This window comes from Puntigrus tetrazona, chromosome 23 (assembly GCF_018831695.1).
Source record: "Puntigrus tetrazona isolate hp1 chromosome 23, ASM1883169v1, whole genome shotgun sequence".
Lineage (NCBI taxonomy): Eukaryota > Metazoa > Chordata > Actinopteri > Cypriniformes > Cyprinidae > Puntigrus > Puntigrus tetrazona.
The window spans coordinates 12621430-12647139 of record NC_056721.1 but is presented as its reverse complement, the minus strand read 5'-3'; the positions used below and the strand labels follow the sequence as shown (position 1 = coordinate 12647139).

General features: G+C 39.6%; 1 protein-coding gene across 1 annotated transcript in view; it reads left to right on the top strand.

Annotated features, from left to right (window-relative positions):
* Positions 1-25070, top strand: part of vps13d (vacuolar protein sorting 13 homolog D) — a 39063-nt gene extending 13993 nt beyond the window's left edge. Inside the window, 43 exon segments of the mRNA XM_043223965.1 lie at positions 204-319; positions 401-613; positions 687-958; positions 1785-1918; positions 2012-2167; positions 2245-2446; positions 2567-2641; positions 2739-2936; positions 3033-3122; positions 3439-3579; positions 3703-3828; positions 4749-4823; positions 5284-5389; positions 5477-5629; positions 6601-6736; positions 6982-7029; positions 7103-7253; positions 7328-7544; positions 7626-7873; positions 7960-8151; positions 8269-8305; positions 8307-8393; positions 8609-8751; positions 9369-9499; positions 9593-9768; positions 9872-9995; positions 11171-11406; positions 11531-11633; positions 11722-11879; positions 12017-12125; positions 12230-12400; positions 12553-12657; positions 12783-12932; positions 13356-13505; positions 13638-13734; positions 13821-13969; positions 14085-14219; positions 14333-14500; positions 17989-18121; positions 18225-18417; positions 22372-22503; positions 23114-23354; positions 23533-25070. Coding sequence (XP_043079900.1) covers positions 204-319; positions 401-613; positions 687-958; positions 1785-1918; positions 2012-2167; positions 2245-2446; positions 2567-2641; positions 2739-2936; positions 3033-3122; positions 3439-3579; positions 3703-3828; positions 4749-4823; positions 5284-5389; positions 5477-5629; positions 6601-6736; positions 6982-7029; positions 7103-7253; positions 7328-7544; positions 7626-7873; positions 7960-8151; positions 8269-8305; positions 8307-8393; positions 8609-8751; positions 9369-9499; positions 9593-9768; positions 9872-9995; positions 11171-11406; positions 11531-11633; positions 11722-11879; positions 12017-12125; positions 12230-12400; positions 12553-12657; positions 12783-12932; positions 13356-13505; positions 13638-13734; positions 13821-13969; positions 14085-14219; positions 14333-14500; positions 17989-18121; positions 18225-18417; positions 22372-22503; positions 23114-23354; positions 23533-23664 — 6309 coding nt within the window. The 3' untranslated portion in view covers positions 23665-25070.
* The last annotated feature ends 640 nt before the right edge of the window (positions 25071-25710 follow it).

Genomic DNA, 25710 nt, shown 5'->3' with positions numbered 1-25710 from the left:
TTCGTTATGTATGAGGTTTTGCAAAATAAAGTGAACTGTGACCCAAACATTCTTCATACAGTGAACTACCAGTAAAATTCTGGGTGACCATGTTTTGCTTTTCCCTTTGCTTCCTATTCCTTCTTGAACAGTCCTATTTGTACTAAAGCCAAACCCTAAAATTAAATTATTTTTTAAAGTGTATCAATGCAACTGTCTTGCAGACTGTGTTAAGTGGTGATGTGTACACATCCCTGTCTCTTCTGGTGGACATGAAGGACGTCAGTCTGGAGTTACTGGACAACCCGAAATCCACAGGCAATAACCGCTCATTGGCCAGGTACTTTTTTTGTTAAAATGTATTATTGCTTTGCACTGTTTTTATAGATAACTAATGCGCTTACTCTTTTGCTCCTAATAGGTTTGACTTTATGAAATCGAAGCTCCTCTTTGAGAGTTTCTCTAATAGCTCCAAGTCTGTGAATCTGGTGTCTCATTCACTGCTGGCACATGACACACGATTCGCAGAGAGCAGTGGACCCACAGAAGGGAAACGCAACGTGTTTGATTGCATTCTGCAGCCATCCAGGACTGGCGCTAACCGAGCCTCACTGCAGCTGGAGCTACATTACAGGTCTGGGACTCCCACTGAAAACATTTAAGTGGATCTTAAATGCTTGTTCTACTATATATTCTCTGTCTTACAGATCTACACGGGACTCCTCATGCTTCACTGTGGTTTTAAACAATCTGCGAGTTTTCCTAATTTTTGATTGGCTGCAGCTGGTGAGGGACTTTCTGCACATGCCTGCAGAAAAAGGAGCAGCGCCTACGCACCAGCGCTGGCCTAGTAGTAGCAGTGACCAAGGCGGCACAGGAGCCGTCATGCCCAAAACAGTCAAGAGCGGCGTGGTCACTAAACGATCCACTGTGCCAGTCACTCAAGATAAATACCTGGAGGTCAAAATCAATGTGACAGGTAACATCTTTACAATACTGTGTATTGTAAAGTCCAGACATTTTTGGACACCCAAATCTTACAATTGTGATTGTAGTAATTTTAGAAATTAAAAGCTACAGTTAAACCAAAATTATTCAGACACCAGATATAAATTTTTATTTTTTTTTTTTTTTACTAGTGGGTGCCCAATAGTTAATTTATGTAAGTGAGGATAGCAAAATTATATCATACCCAATATTATACCCAAAAATTCTTTATACAGTTCATACATCAAAAATTATATAGACACTTTAACACTTTAACTTTAAGTGTTTGAATTAACAATGAAAGCATTGTTAATGCAACCTTTTTATACCACAGACTAAACAAAATTAAGAATTGCTTGCTAATCGGTGGACCTAAATTGCTATTATGTAATTTTATTTAACTTAAATTTAACAGCTGACAGCTGTTCAACCTAATTCATTACATACCTTTCTTTCAAAGTTATCTGACATTGTCCTGATGAATTTGTTTGGACACAGTTTAACTCTAAGTTCTTGTCATAACTTATTACCATTTTCTAAACTATGGTGAATAATTGAAACCGTGATAATGGGAGAAATGTTGAAGTTGTCGGAACAAATTTGTGTTTGTATATAAAAATACCTGTAGTGTATAAAAACTGAAGTTAAATGTTTGCTGTTTTTGGAAGAAGTCTCTTATGCATTTTATTTGATCAAAAATACAGTAAAAACAGTAATATAGTGAAATATGATTACATGAATTAGAAAAGAATAATCTGATGGCAATTTCTGAATCTGAAATTGCATTGTCTAATTTCTGTTGTCTTTTTTTCCTTTAGGAACAGAGTTTGTGGTTGTTGAAGATTCTTCATGTCTGGACACCAATGCAATCATTCTGAAAGGCACTACTGTACTCACCTACAAGCCTCGACTTCTGGACAGGCCTTTCTCTGGCAGCTTAGCAGGCATTGAGGTGATGCCCCGGACCTCTATGTTTTTGTGACATAAATGAAAACATTGTATTTGGCTTGATGGTTCAATTTAAAAATTTTCCTCCCCTTCTTAGGTATTCTCCTGTCGACTGGGGAGTGAACAGGAGACAGCTTTGTCTATCATTGATCCTGTCAATGTACAAATGGAGCTTTGTGGCAGCCCAACATACCAGAGCAGTTCAGGACTCCTTGATGCCTTTAACATAGAGGACTTTCCACCTCTTTTGGAGGTCAGTATTGAGTTAAACTGAAACATAGATCATGATGAACAGTAGGTGCACAATTTAAGATTTTGTTTCCCCCACAGATCCAGTTTCCAGCTCTAGACATTCGTCTTTCCTATAATGATGTGCAGCTTTTCCTGGCAATAGCTAAGTCCATTCCAACCACAGGATCCACCGGCCCTTCAGCCACTGCCACAGAAGCTGAGAGTTCAGCGTCCACTGCCAGCTCAGACACCCCATCCAAATCAAAAGACAGCTTCAGGCACAAGACAGAGGCTTTACTGGGTTTGTTAAATTATAAAAATACATTTAAATAGAACTGTGAAAATGTGTTTATTTTTTTAGAAAAACTATGCCATTGTTTTACAAAGCTATACCAAACTTTCTAAAAATGCTTCATCTTAGAGGGTCAGCTTAAAAGGTTACAGGACCTTGGATTCAAAAGGGAAGACTGCAAACGGGCGCTCGTTCACTGTAAAGGTACACCAGTACACTTGTCTACCAAAATCACAGAAAGCATATTAATCGCACTAAATTTTATGATTCATTGTCTATATGTGTGCGTTTTGAATTACAGGTCAGTTGGACCAAGCCGCCACATGGCTGTTGGAGAATGCAGAGAGCATGTCTGGCCGAAACCGAACCGACTCAGAGTCCAGCAGCCACTCGGCTCCTCCCCTATCTGGAGTGGAAGTGAAGGCAGAGAGCGTGTGTATCTGTTTTATTGATGACTGCCTGGATTGTGACGTCCCTCTGGCAGAGCTCACCTTCTCACGTGAGAATGACCATGTACTAAGATACTCTATATTATCAAATATACTTTAGACAGAAAGTTCTCTAGCAGCTTTGCTCCTCTACTGCACTTTTGCAGGTCTTTATGTTCTCCAGAGGATTGGGTCTATGCAGGAAGGCAAGGCTAGTTTTGCTCTGTCTGGAGATTATTACAACAGAGAGCTCTCAGGTAAGCTCTCAGCATTGTTTGCCACCCTGAATCAAAAGTTAGCCAAATGATATTTAACTCACTGGTTTAGAGTCACTTTATAGGACTATTTTATTTTGAAGAGATACTGAAGTTAATTTATACTTCAAAACTATTTTTATATTTATATTTATTATATTTTTTGCTTGACACCTTAACTAATGTCACATTTCCAAGGAAACATATAGGTCATTTTTCAAGTATTGAGTTGTGAGCTAATTGTGAACTGAGTGTAAACTGTTCGCTGTGTATTTCCGTGTACATTCATGAGCACACATTTATGTCTGTCGGCCTGTAGGCTGGGAGCCATTCATTGAGCCTTGGCCATGTTTCCTGGATTGGCAGCGACAGGCGGCAGGCCGGCTCCATCCTCCTCGCCTGAAGATTGGAGTTCGAGCCAAGCAGAGGCTGGATGTCAACATCACCTCGGTCTTACTGGGTACATAGTCTGAGTCAAACACACTCATAGGCCTCCGTGCTTTTCTCTAACTGTTTGCTTCCATATTTATGAGTGGTATGTTGATTTTGACACTTTGCTGCGGTCTGTCATTCTGACACACAGAGCAGTACAGCACCACCAAGACTTCGTGGTTAGCAGATTATTGCAAGGAAGACGAGCAGTCGCCACAGTCCTCTGCTGCCCTGTCTTGGATGGGTTCATCAGTGGACCCCCCATCCCTTTGCCAGAGTGAGTCATTTGCTTAACCTGCACATTCTTTCAGCTGCTTTGCGTTACATACTTGCTTACATTAGAGCCTAATATACCTTATACTTTTTAAAAGCTCAAGTGTATAATTTTTGCACCACAAGTGTCACCATATGTACATATGTTCGAAGGTTTGGGGTCAGTAAGATTAGTTTTTTACTCGCTTACTTTTTTACTTAATTTTATTAATAATACAATAAAACAGTAATATTGTGAAATATTTTACAGTTTGTACAGGTTTTTTCCTGTGATGTAAAATGATTGTAATATGCTGTTTTGGACCTCAAGAAACATTTTTAATTTTATTATCAATAATGAAAACCGTTGTGCTGCTTAATATTTTTGTGGAAGCCATTTTTTGTGATCTTTGATGAATAGAGAGATTGAATGAACAGCATTTTTTATTTGGAATACAAATGCCTTAACTTTTTTGATTATTTAATGCATCCTCGCTAAATAAAAATATTAATTTCTATTTTTAAAAAATAACTGACCTAAACTTTTGAACGGTGTTATTATTGCAAATTACTAATTATCAAACAGAGCTCAAATCAACCAAAACATTTACTTATAGTTTGTCTCTCCATTTAATGGTAGGATGACATTTCACAATTACACAGCTTCAGACAAGTTAATGTTGAATGGTTTGAAACTGTCGATCTATCAATTTATTTTTTTTTTTTTGAATATAAACATAAATCTGAATATTATTTTACACTGGTGACTAACAGTGACCTTTTATCAAAGTGTTTGTAAGATAAAACCACAGCATATACTATCATGATGTGTGCGTCTCATTCTACCCTTCTCTTTGACAGTATTCGTCTCCCCTCCACTTCCCACAGACTCCTAGCATGTATCTATCTCTTCTCTTTTCCCTAACCCTCTCTCTCTGCTGTCAGGTCTTCCTCTTGCCTACCTTAGAACTAGAAGCTCTACCAGCTTGACTTGTCTCGAGCAGCAGATTCATGCCCGAGGTACAGTTCATAGATGCGCAGCCAACTATAAAGAAGTCAGAAGATGGTGTTTGGTGTCATAGAGCTTAGGATAGCCTCTTTCTCTGAGTTCTGAGCTATTGTTCTAACCCTAACCCTTCATTTACCCCGTCCTTTACCTTCAGCCATATATGGTATACTAAACCTGTTTTGTGTTAAATAGTAGTTTCTGGTGCCATCCTTTTCTTTAAATCATGCTTTCTTATTACAGTGTTTATGTGTTGTAAAATCATCACTGATTTCATTTATAGCCATTCCTTTCTGTGGAATCTCCATTAATATAAATATGATTTGGGCTGTACTTCAGGGAGGAATATTTCATGTTCATTTCCCAACAAAACATTTTCAAAGTCAGTATTTGGTGCATAATACCTGATAGCTGGCATTTTTCAGAAGCTTAATGAAAGCCTGTGGCTTATTTTATATTCATGGCATGTTTCAGCGGATATGAAGCTCTCCAAGAGGAGACAACCGTTTGTGCCCTATGCCTTACGTAACCATACTGGATGCACTATGTTGTTTGCTACTCTCACTACCACACCAACCAGGTCAGAACAATGCATATATTATTCCTACAATATTTAGCTGCATTTAATAGTTTGTAAAAATATAATGTGGTTCTGCTGTGTCCACAGAGTGGCGCTGTCTCACAGCAGTAGTGCTGATTCCATATCTGATGTGCATGGGCCTGGGACCGACGATACACACAACATCAGCCAGTGGAGAGAGGTGCTGCCAGGAGAGGAGATCCCGTTTGAGTTTGAAGCCCGGGAGAAACTGAGACACAGGTAGAATAGGGTGTCTCTTTCATCAATACAATTGGACACCATTGTTTAAACTTGCTTTCTCATGGCATGAGGATTTCAGGCATTATGTTTAATACAGAGTGATCTATAGGCAATAGCTTCATGACAGACTTTCTGGAGAAAACCTGGCTTTAGTGCCATGCTCAGGGGCACAGTTATAATAGAAATGGATAGTAACTACAGCTGTTCTTTAACTCTGAGATTGTTCATAGCCTGGAGGCTATGATTTCTTGATCCCAGGCAAAATGCCTCAGAAATTGTGAAGTTATAGAAATCACTAACTTCTGTGACAGAAATCACAACATTTTATCCTTGAGCAAGGCAGTCATTCAAAAATGGTACACATTTTTTGTACTGTCATTTTAGATTGTTAGCCTCTAATTTAACTGGCAAGATATTCAGGAAAAAATGTTGTTTGTTTTAATTAATCTGTAGTTTATTGGGTCACGAAAAGTATTATTTATATTTACTACTATTTAATTTAATATATTAATAAACTACTTATTATTATTTAAAAGTAACTTTATGTTTAAGTGTAAGTTTAAGCCTTTTTTGTGCTTTTTAAAAAAGCTTTTGCTTTTTAACGTAATTATAAAATAATTTTTATTTTAATTTTTTTATTATTTTAACTTGATTTTATTTTAGTTATATTTTACTTGGCAATTTTAGATCTTCAACTTAGTATGTTGCCAAGGTAATATTAAAAAAAACGGCTAACAGTACTAACACTGATATTAGAATGGAGCTCAACTTAAAAGCAAGTTCACATAAATATAATGTCATGCACTGTTAAATTATTATCATATAACAATGTGACCAGAAATATGTAAATGGTTTTTAAATGTTTACCAAAAGGAAAACATGTTTTTTTTATTTGCTGTACTGTACTGTTTGTCCTTTAATACCACATTGATTGTACTTTCCACCTCTTTGCTGATGTGCTCTGACCACAGACACACCCATGAGCTGAAACTTCACCAGCTGCTGGTGCGTGTTGTAGGCTGGGAGCAGGTAAAGCCAGTGTCAGTGGACAAGGTTGGAGTATTCTTCCGCTACGCCGCTCCTGATCGTAACAACCCCTCAAGCACTGTGAGTTTTAATAGGTCATTATGTGGAGAATTATTTTTCGACATTAAATTAAACACTAAGCTCATTATTACCTCATTGTATTAGCAATTCACTACATGCATTTAGAAATCTTTGACTTCTCTCATGGGTCTTTGAAACAATTTTTTTTCTGCTGTGTTATTTCATCATTTTTAAATAGAAAATCTTTGAGCAGTTCATGAAAAATTAAAATGCTTCATGAAAATGTAATGATACGGCTTTTCTAGGTTGGCAGCCCAATTAGCAGAACCAACATCATACACCCTCATGTATATGTAAGTGTTTGTATCTCACAACATTATACTAAGTTATTCTAGAGTGTGTAAACAATCTATAATCTCTGTTCAGTTCTCAGCTTTGCCACCTGTTCGAGTGGTTTTCTCTATCACTATGGAGGGCAGTGCGCGTAAGGTCATTACAGTGCAGTCAGCACTCACAGTGAAGAATCGCCTTGAGGTTCCCATGGAAGTGCGACTAGACAGCCCTTCAGCTCCAGACAGTAAGCACACACCTTATTTTTTTATGATGCACTTATCGACTAGGAATATAAATGTAATTGTTTACCTTCTATAGAACCTGTTGTCCTGCCTCCCATCCTGCCTGGAGAAGCCTTGGCCATCCCTCTCCATCTGACCTCTTGGAGGCTTCAGGCCAGACCTAAAGGCTTGGGGTTGTTCTTCTGTAAAATGCCCATCCATTGGACCTCCGTGGAGCGGCCCGGTGAGGTCAGCAGCAGTAAGAGAGAGTGCCAGTCAGCAGATTTCGATGAACAACTCAAGCGCAGCTTCAGGTAAAAATAGGCTGATTGGAATAAGTAAGAAAATATCAAAGATTAATGAAACTAGAGTTATAAAAACTTGTACTTTTTTAGGTTTTGTGTTGTCATTAAAAAAGAGAACTACCCCGATCAGCAGCCCGCCAAAACTGTGGCAGGAGGTACAAAGCAGATCTACCGTCAACCAGGTCACACCATCTATCTGCTGCCCACCCTGGTGCTGGCCAACCTTCTTCCCTGTGACCTTAACTACTATATCAAAGGGACCTCAATAAAAGGAACCATGAAACCAGGCAAAGAGGCAGTGCTACATGCAGCAGACACGTCACAAAATATAGAATTAGGTGAATTGGAGTACAAGATAATTTATCACATAAAAGCTGCATTATTAATCCTTCATAAATTTCATGAGTTTGTAATTTGTACTCAGGTGTGCTCTTGGAGAACTTTCCTATGTGTAAGGAGCTGCTCATACCTCCCGGTACTCAAAACTATGTGGTGCGGATGCGGTTGTATGACGTCAACAAACGGCTGCTCTGTCTCACCATACGGATTGTTCTCAGAGCCCAAGGAGCATTAAAAATCCTCATCTCTGCTTCCTATTGGCTTGTCAACAAGACTGGTATGCTTTCAGATCTGTGCATTGAATGTAAATTGATTATATGAATTCAAAACCTTAACCTAACACAACTGTATTGCACCACATCTGTAATATTTCCATTGATTATTGCGTCTGTAGGGCTACCTCTGATCTTCCGCCAGGACAATGGGAAAACACGCCGCTGGGCAGTTTGAGGAGCACGAGTTAGCCAGGAGTTTGAGCCCACTGCTCTTTTGCTACACTGACAAAGAGCAACCCAATATGTGAGTGCAAGAGAAGGGGGAAATCCAAAAATTCTCATTGTGTGTTCCCACCATCCCCACCCATCAAATGCTTTTGTATATCTTATTTAATTAGCCTGGATATATTCCACCGGCGTTGCTGTTTATTCATTACTCAACATAGCAGAAATGTAATTTAACTACATAATTACCCTTTATTCTTTAAAGCTCTCTAAAGTCTTGTCCTTTTTGGACAGGTGCACCATGCGGATCGGTAAAGGGATCCACCCAGATGGTGTTCCAGGATGGTGCCAAGGTTTCTCTCTAGATGGGGGGAGTGGAGTGAGAGCAGTTAAAGTCATTCAGCATGGTAACAGACCCGGACTCATCTACAATATAGGTAACAAAGAATGCCTATCTTTAGGGCCCTATGAAATCCATTTTATTTTTTTCTAGACTCAGTTTTAATGGTTAAATTAAATTTCATTCATCAAAAAGAATGTCTAATTTAATGAAATCATGAAACTTTCTTTGGAAAAAAAAAAATTTGAATCCTTGAAATATGTTATAATAATTTTAGATTTAGTAGTAGTACTATCATTACATTCAGTAATATATTTCTCTCAGTTTTTTTAAGTCACTTGTTCCATACTTTGAAGGTTGCTGTAACGGTTTCTGCTTGTGTGTGTGTGTGTGTGTGTGTGTGTGTGTGTGTGTGTGTGTGTGTGTGTGTATAATATATATGTATATAAACAAAAAACTGTAAAATTATCATGAAGTGACTGAATTGATCATGAGCAGTTCTAGAGACTGCATATGTATTCATGTATTGATGGCGGTGTTGCCAAGAGTTGATCCAAAAGTTCCATGACATTCCATATTCTATTTTAATTTTTATGGATTCCCCACTTACAACCCGCATTTAGCTCCAACTTGCCACAGACAAAACCGGAAGCAGTGCTGGAAACTACTGTGCTAAGTTGATTTAATAATATAATGTATATTGTCTCATTATAGGAATAAATGTGAGAAAAGGGAAAGGACGTTATCGTGACACACACATTGTGACCTTTGCTCCACGATATCTGCTTGACAATCGATCATCTCAAAAGTTAGCCTTCTCTCAGCGGGAATTTGTCAGAGGAAAGGTGATAATGCATGTTTTCATTGTGTTTGTGCTATGTTTAAGATATTTCTAAAATACACAGGATAATAACCAATAATGTTTTGTTTTCTTGTAGGGTACTGCAAATCCAGAGGGATATATCTCTACTCTGCCAGGTTCTAGTGTTGTGTTCCACTGGCCCAGAAATGACTATGATCAGCTTCTCTGTGTCCGTCTCATGGATGTTCCCAACTGCACCTGGTCTGGAGGTTTTGAGGTCAACAAGCCAAAATCCTTTCACATCAATATGAGGTACTCAGTGGCACCAAATATGCTCTAGAGATAGCCAAACAGTACAGAAAATGAGGAGTTTTCAATTTCATAGAACTTTTTCCTCTCATTATGTGTTCCATAGGGACACTTTGGGAAACTGCTTCTTCCTTCGAGCTGAGATTGCTTTGAAAGGGGCAACGTATCAAATCTCATTCAGTGACACTGACCAGCTGCCCCCACCCTTCCGTATAGATAACATCTCTGAGGTAAGTCCTTAGAGGGTACACATTATCAAGTATTGTGGAAGACTGGAGATTTGAGAAAGAAGAGTATCACTAAGATGGTTGGGAATATGACCTGACCAGGAACTCAGGTCACCCATGGGCATCACAGCTTAATTTGTCAAAGCACAAGAACAACAATGCAGTGCTAACCACAATCTAAACCTGAACCATATAAGAAATAGTGGTGTGGAACTTTCATTTCAGAGAGTTCAGTTATGCTTAAGGGTGACTTGGGTTATGTTTGTGCCTCTGACTTCTTAAAATAGCAATATTATTTAGAAAATATTTCCTTTCAGTGTTTAATTCTGAACACCATGACATATATGTATATATGTAGAGTAGACATAGTAATATAAAGCACATCCGTCTTAAAAGCTATACCTGTAATCAATATTAGCCTGTCATTTGGGGTTTAATTGGTATCTGCAGGTGTGCGGTTTCCCTCACCTGCTTCCGACCCCTTAGCCAGATTTCCCGTCATTTGATCTGTTGGTGGTTTTAAATTTACTGAGCAAGACACCATTCTAGCCATTATAAAAGGTGGATATAAAGCTTTTGTCACACAAAATAGCTCTTTTACTCCCTCTGGCATGACTTAAGCAATCGATTCATCCGTCAAGCATTGAATTCACACGTGACAGCTCTGCATCCAGTGGTTTCTCTCTCTCTCTCTCACTGCTGCCCTTACATCAAAAGCGGATCTTTTTTGATCTGCTAATGATTATTTTGGGCAGACATTTAGCCGCTTCTTTGGTGTGAGTCTTGATATTAAACAACAAAATGTTAGTTGGTGCTGGAATTAGACACAGTCTTAGCGATTTATCTTAGAGTCTTAGAGTCTTTGGGTGTTTCAGATCTTTTATCATCAAACATCAGTCTAGGCTACCCAGATGTGATCAAACTTCTGTTTATGTTCTAGCAACAGTATTGCACAAATCCACTCTAGAGCTTACTGCCCAGAAGATAGAAATACTCTACATCTAGGTGCAGGCACCTTTCTCTACTTTCACTGACAATATGTGCCTCTTAACTCATTGGCCTACTCTAAAAGTGCTGCCATGTTACTTGTTTTATTGAAGCTGGTAGATAGCTTTGAGAATTTTGTACCATATTATTGTAGCATTTGCACATTTTTATACATGTACTCTTTACTTCAGGTGCCTATTCAGTTCTGGCAACACGGAGTGGCTGATATAAGGCTACACACAGAAGTAAAACCTGGGGCAGTTCTGGACTATGCCTGCGATGAACCCATTCTTCAACCCTACATCACCCTCACTGTGAAGGGAGCTGGATCCTCAGAGGTCACTGCTGACATGAACTTCTTCAGAGAATACAACAAGCTGTACTATGAGAACTTCATCTACATTGCTGCATCCTTCACATTCTCAGAGTTAGTCCTCAACCTCTAAACTTTCAAATAGCTCACTAATCTTTGAAATTGACCACTTGTGTATTACCTCTTCAACCTGATGTTAATAAATGTAAAATAAAATATTCACTTGATTTGATAACAGAGATGCAGGAAAGAGGCCAGTGGGGAAGAAACGGGTGGTCAGCTGTGCTGAACTAGTGCTGGACGTGGAGACAAAAACACAGAGAGTCATCCTGAAGAAAAAGGTCTGCTTATGTTTTTCCACAGGCATCTATCTTTCAGTTTCTCATTATAATTTGTTCTCAATGTTCTCACATTTCTTTATCTGTTCAGGAGCCTGGAAAGCGCTCCCAGCTTTGGCGGATGACGGGAACAGGAATGCTATGTCATGAAGGCTCATCTCCTCCACAGAGCAAACCTTCTCAGCCTCGACCCCTCAGTTCATCTTTAGTTCTTGACATTGCTGGACTGGCTGCAGTAACAGACAACAGGTTACCCAACTGTTTCATAGCGTAACAAAGGACAGCTTGTGCTGTCTTATTTTAAGCTTGTTCTTGTCCATGTAGAGAGTAAACATTATCATGGTGTGCAGGTGTCAATTCTCACATATCTTGTATTTCTTTTTTAGCTATGAGCCTCTGATGTTGAGACGGCCAGACAGCCGCCGCAGCACCACCCAGACATGGCACTTCAGCTCTGGCATGTTGACCTGTGGTTTACCCAGACTAGTTGTCCAGGTCTGTCTTTCTTTCATTGAATTTTATTTATTTTTTTGTTCCTCAATGGCTGTTTTCAATATTAAACAATCTCATGCTCTGTGGTGCTGTTTGTGGTGTTTTAGGTAAGAGGGGGAGTTTCTGGACTATATGATGGTGCTGAGGTGGTACTGGGACCAGACTCTGGTGTTTTGGAACCGTTACCAGAGCAACAGTTTATCAACCAGAAAATGAGGCCTGGCTCAGGGGTTCTGTCTGTACAAGTCCTGCCTGATGGGCCAACGCGAGTATTGCAGGTAAGACACCCGATTGTTATTAGGGTAAGACACTCTCATTGTTATTGAAGGACATGGTTGGTGTAGCATGCCATCTGAAGCCATATGAAATGAAATCGGTTCCTGTCTTTCACACTTTCTAATATAATAAGAAGCTGCATACCACATTTCAGATCAGTGACTTCAATCAGCGGCGCATGAATAGACCCTCTCCTAGCACAGAGGAAGAGCAGAATAAAGAGAATGCTCAGAAGAAGGTTCTTGAGGAGGAGCTTGAGGTAAAAACCGTGTTTCTGATGTAGAATTTTATCTTGACTGAGGTTCCAGTAAAAAGAGAATTAGCACAGAGTTCAAAAAAATGTTACTTAGAAGTTAAGATACTAATTCATGCCTTTGCGTGAAGGTGTTGGTGAACTTAGAGGAAGGAGTGGGCCTGTCACTGGTGAATAAGCTTCCTGAAGAGCTAGTTTTTGCCACCCTGTCTGGCATTGATGTGCACTTCATTCGCACTGCTGCCAGCCAGGTGCTGGAACTTACAGTGAAAGACATTCAGGTAAGCAACCACAGACCAAGACCAAAACATACTTCTTCAGTGTGTGAGAATTTCTCCCTTTGGATTAGGGAAGGGTCAAGATGTTTGACTATCTATGTTTTTGACCATCAGCTAGGCAAATGATGGTTGTTAATATAAAAACTCATCAACAGAGATGCTAAGAAATCACATTGTTCATTAGATTTGATTCATACCAGGTTCCAGAACACCAGAACTCCAGAACTTTTATGGGTCTCAGTTAGTACAGACCCTGCTAAATCTAATATTAGTGAACATTTATGTATATATTTAATGTGCAGTCCTTTTCTTTTTAGTGCCGTCTTCGTGTATAGGCACTACATACAAGGATAGATTGTGGGTGTGCTGATGTGGCAACCTGCAATAAAGTTCTGACAGACGTGTTTATTTTCTCGTTTATTTCAGGTGGACAACCAGCTCCTGGGCACCACTCACCCTGTTATGCTGTGTGTGACTCCAAGCTCCATTGAAAGTTCTGCATTGGACTCTGGTTCTGCTTTGCAGGTCAACTCTGTTAAAGTGCCCAGCAGTCTTATGCTCACAGATCTTTATAAGGTGAAATTAACTTCTGCACTTGTTTTTTTTTTTTTTTTTTTTTTTTTTTCCAAAACAATTATTTGGGCCTATCTGTGTATTTTCCTTTTTCTACAGGAGTTTGATTTATAGATTTTACTTTCTGCCTTACAGCATCTAATGGTCACAGCCCGCCGCTATACTGTCATCATTGAGGAGAAGCTCCTAATGAAACTGCTCATATTCTTTGGCTACGGTCAAGCAGAGGGAGGTGTGTAGTGGGTATCCCTCTGATGTGCAGTATGTGAAATGCACCTGATGATTTTCTGAAAAGTACTGTACATGATTTTGTTTCAGAGGTGGAGAAGCTGGATGAGAACCTCTATGAGAAAACCAGTGAAGATGCCGGAACTCCAAAGCGCTATTATTTTGAGAACTTAAAAATCAGTCTTCCTCAGGTCAAGCTGAGTGTCTTCACCTCTCACAAGCTACCCCCTGACCTGAAGGTACAAGAGCCACAGTAGAATCACCTGGATTACTGTCAATCCTTTACTGGATGCAGTATGTTCTGTGACGTTTATGAAATGGTCTATAGCATAATCAGATTGTTTTTCTGCACAGGCTTTGAAGGGAACCCTTGGATTCCCACTCATTCGGTTTGAAGATGCAATCATTAACATGTACCCCTATACTCGAGTCCATCCATACGAGGCACAGGAGATGATCATCAATGACATCCTCAAGCACTTCAAAGAGGTATCAAACATTCTTCAGTCTGATTTGTTATATTTACATTAGATTTTTATGCTATGTTTTAAGGTATGAGCTTGCAATGGATTCATTACCATTGTGTGATTTTCATTTTGTAGGAGCTTATCAGTCAGGCAGCTCAGATCCTGGGTTCAGTGGACTTCCTGGGTAACCCCATGGGCCTACTGAATGACGTTACTGAGGGTATGAATGAGCTTATCAAGTACGGCAATGTTGGAGGGCTCATCCGCAGTGTTACACATGGTGTTTCCAACTCAGCTGCCAAGGTAACAAAAGTTCACATTCTTACTCTCGCCTTCACCAATCCGGCTGGCAGTGCATGATTTTTAATCACTGAAGTATTTCACAGGGTTATTTTGCCATATTATTCCCAAATGTATAATATATGATAAAGTCCATCTGTTCAGTTGCAAAGTACCAGAGCAGTAACCACAAGACAGGGATTCACTGGGCGCAAGGCCAAGTCATAATGAGAAAAAACAAGAGAACGAATTGTCCTCTGATCGGGTCTGTTCAAATGTAAATTAGAAGCTGAAGTTGTTTATTTCTCAGACTTCTTATTGAATATGTTTTTGAAGAACCGTCCAAGCAGTCTGCCTGAGCAGGAACACTAGAACAAGCCACATGTTGTCATTTGATGATTTCCAGGAAAAGAATGGGAACAGCATTGAAAGGTCAGATGCACATGATGTTCACTAGCAAAGCAATCTGACCTGATTTTCATCCTAATTTGCAATGGAGAGGTGAAGGTTCAGTAAGTTTATTAGTTTTGGTCTCCTTGTGTAAACGGGCAGGTTTCTGCTTGTTTACAGAATCAGGGAACACCAGCATTTACTTCTTTCGTCAGCATAAATGTTGAATATCAGCCCTGGAACAGTGTTGAGCTTGAGCAGATGGAATCTGATTAATGAGCTTAAAAAACTAATTTGCTCATGGCACTAGTGTATGAATACATGTACTCATGTGGCTACAGTTGTGTGTGGTCAGACCTGAGCCTACACTTCATGTCCTGCAGCCAGCTCTCAGCATGTCTGTCTGACAGGCCGTTGCACCACGTCCTTCATTGGCAGCCAGCTCACTGTCAGACAGGGCTTTGTGTGCTTTTCCCTCTGTCCGCTCCCTCTGTGCTCTCATTTACTTTGCTTCCAGCCACACTAGCCAAGCTCATGCCAAAAGTACTCATAGGATGGGACAGCATTAGGTCTCAATCAGTAACCGTTCACGTTTACATTTGACCCTTTCTAATTTCACTTGGCTGCATTTTAGCTAAAATTAGTTGGTTTAAATATACAACTTGCAGTACTTTTAGGTGATACGTAAAAATAGACTTTGGAGCAACAGTCTATTTCTTTGACTTAAGCTGATCTATAGAGTGTAGTGTATTAAGGTCTTTCTAAATAACACACTAAACCGCTAAAGAAATGCTAAGGTTTACTAAAGAAAAAAAACTTTCTCTGGCTGCTTTTTTTGCAACTCAATTTCAAAAGTATAAACAAATTATTACTCCCCCTGGAGAACTTCCAGCAGCTTAAATAAAAATGCTTTGCCAAAATCATCCACCAACTGTATAAGGCTCCATGTCGTGCTGCTTGGGGTGGAAAAATTTTAATGAAAGATATAAAAGGTATTTGAGATCTTTGGTTTGATCAAGTGCCTAGAAAGTTTGAAGTTTATTGTATTTGCAAAGATTACCATTAGTTTTTGTAACTTATGTCTGTGGCCACCCAGAATTTATTTTGGAACATGTGCAGTCCTCAAGAATTCTCTGTTGTTAGTTTTACCTTTATGAGGGCCTGGACCTTTCTTAATAGGCATTTTAGCTAAAGTAGGCTCTGTTGACTGCAATGTGCCTTTGACATTTTTCAGTGTTTTTTTTGTTTTGTAATGTCTATCATTTTAAAAATGCATTTAATTCAGCAAAGCTTCAAGCTGATTTTCCTATCAATGTTTCATGTTTCAAAGCAACTCTCTCACTGTGAACAGGTTTAAGCCTACCTTTTTATTATCAGTTTGTACAGTTTTTCTCATCTGTCAGCCTCAGCCACTTTACGACGATCACACCATGGTTTTCATTCCTTTACATCTTCTTTCTCACATGTAGACACACTGAAACACATTCTTGCACACCTCTAGGGGCCCAGCTTTGAGATAGGATGGTCTAATGGCTCAAGCAGGGGTGGTGTGAGGGGCCATAAACTTGAAAGTGTTTTGATCCTCCTCTCCCTCCTGCAAACTCATATCTGGTAAATGTATTGGTATAATTTCACAGCCAAGCTTTTTTTTTTTTTTTTTTTTTTTTTTTTTTTAAAAAAAAAAAAAGGAAGGAAGAGAGTGAGAGAGGGAGGCAGGAGACGAGGAGGAGGAGGAGGAGCAGAGAATCTGAGCTGGCCTTCAGATGAACTCACCAGGGACTTTGCTTGGAGGGGTCATTCCAAGTTCATGCCTGGCTTTCGCTTGAGTTCTGCAGAATGTGCCTGTGTTTATAAAGTTCTCCGGCTGCAGTAGGGAGCTCACTAGGCCTGTAACACAAACTCCTTTCCAGGAGGCACCTGCAGGGGACCTGAGGGGGGCCACACTGGGCAAAGTCAGGTCAACTGTGCCAAGAGGGGGAAGCGCCACCCCATTAGACAAATTACAGCCTGATATATTTGACAGCTGGATGGGATGGTGTGTAAAATCAATTATCTGTAAAATCGGTGTGTATCCTCATAGCTCAGTAATGGAAGTGTTTGAGAACAATGGAGGTTGCCCAAAATATGACACCTTGAAAATAATGTTTCCTTTTTCAGTGATTATAAGGTGTTAGAGAGATGTTTCATGAAAAGCAGAATAGTTTAATTTATTTTGTTAAGAACAGTGGAAGAACGGCACAAATGTTTGAAGAAAATGAAATGGGAACCACAATAAGTCATGGATGTGTCCTAAAGTAGACAGTCCACTCCTTAAGGTCACTGCATGGAGTTCACTCCTTAAGGTCACTGTGGGGGGTTTTCAGTAACTGGAACAGTTGCTGACACTGGCCTTTTCAATGGCTGACATTTATAAGCCCAAGACACGCCAAACCGACTACAAAGAACTAGCGGCAACAAAACCCAGTGGTGTTGTCACCTTGCATTGACTGCATCTGTACCAAAAATCTTGTTCTTAAACATGCACAGACTGCAAACTAGCATGTGCATTCTGCATATAGAAATTAACTTTCTGTATTTTTTTTTGACTAGGGTTTCATTGTTAATTTAACTGCTGATGTTTTATCCAGTATAATAAAGGGTGACCATATTTTAGTTTTCAAAAGAGTGGACAATAGAACATGCAGAACGATCGCAGGATGCATAACTAAGCTTCTTATCAATGGCCTTCCTTTATAAAACTTAACATCTACCACAGTTTTATCATGCAAAGGTCGAATGCAAAATGTTTTCAATGATTCAAGCATTTCACACATATGTAATTTATGCAATATTTGAAACCCTCATCCCACAGGAGGAAATCAACCCTCTGCAACATTTAAAGAATAAAGAACAGATAAAGAAACTCTAACACAGTCTGAAAAGGCTTGATGCAGGACTAAATACAGAACTGCACACAATGCATGACAACTGTAGAAAGCAAAAGCCAAATCATGGACATTTCGGCTGTTATACGGAAATATTTAGATGAATGCATTATCTGTGGCCTTCTGCATGGCCCTTTTCACAACTACAGGGTGCCAGAGCCTAAGCGGGAATAGATACATGTTTATCTGTCTGTGCAGTTTGCAGGTACCTTATCAGATGGATTGGGCAAGACAATGGACAATCGCCATCAGACTGAACGAGAGTGCATTCGCTATCATGGAGCGACCAGCGGAGAGCACCTTGTGGCAGGAATTCATGGTCTTGCTCATGGTACATCAGAATATTTGCATTATAAATGCTCAATATTGTACCAAAATTTATCCACTCATATCAATCTAACCCAACTTGTTGTTTCACACTTAATGCTGTGTAGGCATCATTGGTGGTCTGACCAGTGTGATAACATCAACGGTGGAGGGTGTGAAGACTGAGGGGGGTGTCAGTGGATTTTTCTCTGGTCTGGGGAAGGGACTGGTCGGCACAGTAACAAAACCTGTGGCCGGAGCCCTGGATTTTGCCTCAGAAACGGCACAAACTGTCAGAGACATGGCCAGCCTAAGTAACAGGTATTTCCTTTTTATATATTCAGTTATTTTTTCTATCGTGGAGGACGACGGAAATATTTAGATGAATGCATTATCCGTAACCTTCATCATGGCCCTTTTCACAACTACAGGGTGCCAGAGCCTGTGCCCAATACGGGAATAGAAAATAAAATTTCTCAAAACAAAAGCAGCAAATCAGTCTGGCAAGATTGATGGTGGGGAAGAAAAACTTTGGAAATGATGCAGTAATGTCACAGCGGCTCCAGTCACTTAATTTTCAATGACTCTCTAAAATATAATTTTGTTGGAATTTATTAATATAGTTTTATTTTATCTTATGAACATTGCATCGCAGCTTGTGATTGCATTAAATTACAAAAACTACTAACATTAGAAGTGGTAAACAAAGACCATAATGCAGCATGTTTGTAATCATGTAGCTAGTGACATCATTGTTCAGCTGGACATCAGAGGAGTAGGTCATCTAGTTGAGTTATGGCTCCAGCACGAGAACCATCACCATTTCAGTGGATAAGGGGTATCTGTGGTTCAATGTTTATAGCTCTTACAACATTGCAGAGCCTTCATGACCTCTCTGTTGATGTGCCCATAAATCCCACCTGTCTTTTGATGAGTTTAGCTTGTGGCAATCCAAGCTCTACACTAATGAACACCTGCTAATGATCCAAAACACAGTCCAAAACTGTTCAGAAAAACCTACTGTTTTAAGAGCAGCCTTCAGGGTCTCACCTTCACTTCATCCTCTAAAGCCAGCAGCTCTACCTGAGGTTTTATGAGGGGGCCCAAAAGCTGGTCATATTACACAGGCTGTCTGGTATGTAAAGCCATTTGTTCTTCATTTGCCTATGTATATGTGCAGCGGGGAGTGTTTGTGGTTTTACTGCTCCAACTGAAGGAGGAATGAGTTTCCGGTCCTCTCACCATTCCCCTTGAATGAAGAGAGGCTGTGTGTATGTGTCTGTGCGGAAAAGGGACCTGCTGGTGAACTGTGCAGTGAAGAGCTGGGGGAGTTTAAGGGAGAGGCATTCGGAGCGTGCCTGCCACAGTGCGGCCAAGAGTTCAGCCAGAGTTCACACAGAAAATGTGCAGGATTCGTGGGTCTCAGCGGACACAGTCTGACCCAGCTATTACATGTTCTCAATAACACATTCTCAGGTAGCACATCTGCACCAAATCTTTACATGTGCTCTGTCTTCAAGGATCAATTTCCATGCATCAACAACCGGCCACAGTGATTCCCAGTTGAGCTTTCTTTTTTTCCCATCTGAAACGTTCATGATATTTCCCACATTTTGCACGTTCTCTTGCAAACATTTTCAGTAGTGTCACTGTAGTGACAATGAAGTGATGCATGTCTCCTGCTGGTCAGGAATATGTATTATACACACCCTCTAAGATTCCAAACAGGAAATAAACAAGTAAATGAGAAGCAGACTGTAGCAAGGTCAGGAATAGTGGAAGTGTCCACACAATTCTTTTTGCACTCCTGCCCTGCTAGTGAACTCAGCCTCCCACATCAGTTCCCCGCACCCCAGAACCCCCCCACTTGCGGACACACACACACACACACACACACACACACACACACACACATAACATACACCATTCCCAACTGCACTATGCAATCCAGGCAGGCTTCCAGAGGCAGCTCAATTACAATTTCAAAACAAAGGCAAAGAAGTGCTGGGGGTTGGCCTGGGGCAGCAGTAGGGGCTCAGACTTTGACTGAATAAGCACCCTGTTCCCCACCTTTAGCTGTCAGTTCAGTTTGGAAAAGCATGCATTTTCTATTACCCCAAGCTTTATTAAAGAAAGTCCCTCATGTGGTTTGCCTCTTGATGTGCATTTGAATGTCACCTTTGGCAAATGCATCAAGGAGAACCTTTCTGCCTTCACTAAAGTTTGGTAAACCTCAAATTCTTCCTCTGTAAAAGATGACAGTATTTTTTCTGTTGCATTTAATTGAGACAGTGGAATAAAACTGTGGCTTTTCTCGTTGTTGGAAAAATGTGCATTTCTGGTACCTTATTGTACCTGCTAATTCTAAGTTGTTTTTAAAACAGAATATTAAACACAACTTAATTACACAGTTGACCCACAGCTGACCCAGTAAACCAAAGATAAGATTAGAAAAATAAACAATATTAGTCAGCAAAGCCTGAAACGTACCAAATGAGAAAATATAATGTCTCACCAAAAGTCAAGCGTGTATATTTTAGTCAGACTTTTGCATAGTAAAACGAACACACCTCGATAATGTGATTGTAACTCGGCTTCGCACGGCACGTACACTTTAATCTGATCATGGACAGCCAATGACCTACAGATTTTAGCTACAACCTGCCACAACACAATTTTAATGAATTTCTAGTAAACTTTAAGACGTTGCTTACTATTGGATAGTGAGCCTCCAAGAGCAGACTTTGACACCACTGATTTAACCAGACTACAGTTGTCTTTGCCATTATGCACTTGCTCCAACAGACAGCAGTCACATGTGTAGTGTATTTCAAAAAACTCTGTCATGTTTTGTTGAGCAGACAAATTAAAACTGTTACTTAAATGCGTAAACCTGCTGTAGAGCTTTATTACAACTGACAGACCTTTCTTTGGGATGACAAGAGATGGTGGCCTGATTTGCTAGTAGGCGTACTTTTAGTGGCAATGTCAGTGGAGAACCCAGTTAAACACCTACATACAGCAGCCTTCCACATCACGCCCGCCCTCACCCCATTTTGCTCATGATCTTTCTCGGAAAGAAGCAAGTAAGAGCTGTTTGTTTGCACCCATTGACGGCTGACTGGCTGGGCTCCAAGCCCTGTGCCTGACCTAGAGTTGAACCCTATTGTTCCAATCCCACAATCGGGTGCGGGGCATTGTGCTTGATCGCCTCCAGAGCAGTGGGAGCGGCTGGAGAGAGAGAGAAAAAGAGAGGTTAAGAGTCTCTGTGGGTCTGTTACAGTCCTGTCAAGTACAGGGCCAGATCTCATGACTTACGGTTATGATTATGAACCATGGCTTGCTGTCAAAAAGAGAGCCAAGTCCATGTGGAAGTTCTGGCTTTTCTAAGGAAAAAACAACACCACATTCTCCATAATGAAGTAACCAGTGGCTTCGGAATATTTGATTTAGTTGCAAATGCTAAAATTTGCCAGGGTGCTGCTGATTTTCTTTGCATGACATCAGTAGAGTTTATAGCAAGTTTAATGAGTCAGTTTTTGCTTTCAATATTAGAGACTTGATGTGAAATGCAAAAGGGATTGCAAATGTGACCAGCTTTGAGACTTCAGGTTTGTCCATTCTTGGTCATCCCCTCTTCCCAATGCCTTGCATTCTGAGTTCTTGATGAACAGAGGCAGCTGCGTTCACCCGGGCTTCAGTTTAAACAGAACAGAGAAATGCAGTATACTGCCGTCTTTGTGAATCAACTGGAAACCATCAGCTCTAATCAAATGCCTGCTGGCCCAGATTCAAGCCAGATGTAGGAATTCCACTTGGCCCACCAGTGGCAGCTGAAAAGAAGATAGGGGTTGTTTGCAGGAGAAGCAGGACCCAAGATTTGCATTGGCAGTACAGCCTTCTGAAAGGTCCCATCAGCTTTGGCTAGGGCCACCAGAGCTCTGGACCTCTTGACCATCCATTGAACTGCACGCCTATAACCAACACAATGTGCTTAAATGTGTAACAGAGTTGAATGACATGATATGTTGGCAGCATATCACCTTAACAGGCATAGTAGTCTGAGTATGTGGGTTTCTTGGATTGTGCCACAACAGGTGTTATTTCAAGAGAGTCAGATTTACTCTTTAACGGGAAATGGGGGGAAAAGAGAAAAAAGGTCCAATCTTTCCAGTAAAAAGGTGCTTCATTCCAACTTGGATTCCCCAAAGTTAACCCTCAAGGCTGTTGGTTTTGTAAGTAATGATCCTTGTGTGTTTTGTGTGCGTGTTTCAGGCTGAGCGTGCAGCGAGTAAGGAAGCCACGCTGTTGTAAGGGCCCTCAGGGGCTGCTGCCTCGATTTTCCTCCCTTCAAGCAGATGGACAAGAACAGCTCTTTCACTTAACGGACAATATCCACTCTGAATAGTGAGTACCTTGTCTAATGGTATGCCAGGATAAATTGTTCTGCCATGTTCTTCTGTTTCTGAATGTTAGGGCCTGAAACCAACTAAATTTCAAAAAAACATTTTCTATGTTTTCTCTTTTCTGATTCAAGAATCCCAAACTTGTATGTAAATTTTTAGTTGGAAGCATCAGGGATATTTCTGTGTTCAAAGTTAGACAGAAAAGACATTTATCACCAAAGAGGCTAATCCATCCAGATCAGCAGACCCCCTGTTGGCCCACATGACCTCTCTCCTCAGAGGTGCCACACAGGCCATTAGTCTTCTCAGTTACAGCCTGCACACTTTCGGCCTCTCTATTGCCTGCTTAATTTGATGCACTAATCTTCACTTCTCTGAAAGTAGTCAAGTATGCATTAAATAGCTTTCTAGACCTAATCCTTTTTCGTTTACTGCAGGGTTCATAATTTTTTGCATTAGAATCTGGGAGCAAATTTAGTCTGAATTGAATATTAATACGTCTGCTTTGCTATTATTCAATTGAAATTGAAATTGAATTAACAGGACATAGCACCATTTGTGTTTTTTGTAAAGCGATGATGTAACGATCATATGCCTTCTTTCTTTTGCAGTTTCATTGCAGTGGAACCCATAGACACATACTGTGTGCTGATCTCCTCCAAAGTGGTATATTTCCTCAAGCCTGGAGAATTTGCGGATCGTGAAGCTATCTTTTTAGAGGTCAAATATGATGATCTCTATCATTGTCTGGTGTCCAAGGACCATGGAAAAGTATATGTACAACTTACTAAGAAAGCAGAAAGTACCAGTAGTGGAGTGGCCATACCAGGTCCATCACACCAGAAACCTATGGTAAGAGACGTGTCCCTCCATGTGTTGGGCAATATTTATCTTCGGGAATTGAATTTCCAGCAGTAATAATAATATACTATTACCGTATCACAAAAATACAAGGTGAAATGCTTGTCATCATTTTGCTAGTTCTAAACCAAATGTGCAACTTCAAATGTCATTTGTTGTTTCTCCACAGGTCCATGTGAAAAGCGAGAGCCTTGCCATCAAGATTTCTCAAGAAATCAATTACGCCAAGAGCCTTTACTACGAACAGCAGCTCATGCTGCCTCCCAGTGAGAATGAGGATAGCTTATTGTTAGACTCTTAACTACACTGACCTGCAGGGTAGAAGGTGTTTCTCGCTCATTTTTCAACAGCTACTTCCTTTTTTCTGTTTCTGTAGAAGGACAGTAATAAATCAGCAGAGCGTGATCGCCCACTTAAACCAGTGTACGGGACATGCTCACAGCATGTGGTGTGTTCAGTGATGCAAACTAGTCTAGAGGGGCTGCTGTAAGCTCCGGCAAGCACAGATTTAACTTGAACGTATGCAAGTATTTTAAGTTTCTTGCAAACCTTAGAAGTATCATTAATTAATTTGTTTTACGATTGGTGTTTGTCGCTAGATGTACACAGCTATTCTGACACTGTACATGTTCATGTATAGATCCTCTATGTACATAGATAGATAGGCACAAACCAATAGGATTATCTGCCATGTATATATATATAATGTTGAAAATAAGAATATGGTATGAAATCAATCTTGGGTTGCTGTACAAAACTGCCTTTCAAAGAAAGTTAATTTTGCTCTGAATATGTGAGTAATTGGAGGTTGATTAAATGATTGAATTGCACTGATACAAATGTAGGAAACTTAAGCTGCTCTCACCATTCCCTGGTGAGCCAACATTAACACAAACACAACACAGAGAATAAGTGTTGTAAATACTGTCATTGCATTTTTCACTTCTCCACATGCAGTCCACCCGCGAAAACATCTGTCTGATGTTTTTCTTTTCCCAGTTTCTTATTTTCTTGTCTTTTCTATATCCATCTTAAGAAGGTAACGAAAAGATTGAGATTGAAAAAACTGACGTGTTTACAACTAAGATCTTACAAGTTCAAGCTAAAGATATGAAACACTTTTAACATATTTCAACATAAAATAATGGTGTTCTGTAGCACATAAAATAATGAATCTCTGCCTTTTTGTGTGTACAATCAATATGAAGATTTGTCATCTGCTTTTTTCACCTCACAGAGACAATAATCTATTGTGCTTCATTTTTCCCCATCTTATACTTATTTTACGCGTTTTTTTTTTACAACAGTATCAAGTAATTCACTAAATCTCATTGAATTAAGCTATTCATTTTAAGTTATTACAAGTTGCTACCAAAGATCAGACACTATTAATGTTTTCTCTTTTGGAGAACTACCTTCCTCGCTTATCTTAACTGTGTACATATGCTGGTTTATCAAAAAAATAGATTTTTAACTTGTGACAGTGCCTCGGAAAACACTGGTCAATATAATTTAGGATAATATGAATACTACACCCAATGTGTTTTCTAAGTTGTCTATTATTTAAAAATGAATATGTTGAATACAACTCTACAAAGCTGGTTTCCTCTATAACTGCACAAATATGCAAAGTAAATATTGTGTGTATATTTAATTTGTTTTAATATGCAAATGTATAAAGCAAAATAAAAGTTATGGTTTAACACAGTATTTGTAATTAGTTTTTTTGTGATAATAATTTGTTATTTTGGTGTGCTTTTTTCTTATTAATTTGATATATAGGCTGTTTTCATGTATATCTATAATCTATAGCTGCTCTTTATATGTGCTTTATCCAGTTTTTCTGCTTTGTGTATCAGAAAATGTCAACTTGTCCCTCATAATAAATAAGCATGATTATTTTTGCTTACCTTCTGTTAGTGACTGGATGAACCTCTGTGTTTGTTTTAAATCATTTTTTATCATCCAAGTCTCTCTATTTGTGCGGCTGACGGTACAGGCTGCTTGATTAGTTTTGCTTATTAGTTTATAAGCAATAACTTGCTTATAATAAATTTTAAGTTGTCAATAAAACAGTAATTTCAAAGATAATAAAACTTATTTAAAATGAGATAAAATCTCTGGCATTAAATATGTTTTTTCTGTAACATTTAATTTCACAGAAGTTTCTTTTAAAAAAGCTTTCTTTTAGTTAAAGACGTCTGTGTTTTCAAGCCCCAATGTGCATACTATCCATCCCAAATTCAGTTTGATGTTAGTAGCTAATTCTCAGTACTATTTAGGGCCGTATGCACATTGGGATGCGGGGACTGTCTACATTCTTCTTCTTGACTGACAGCATGGTGTC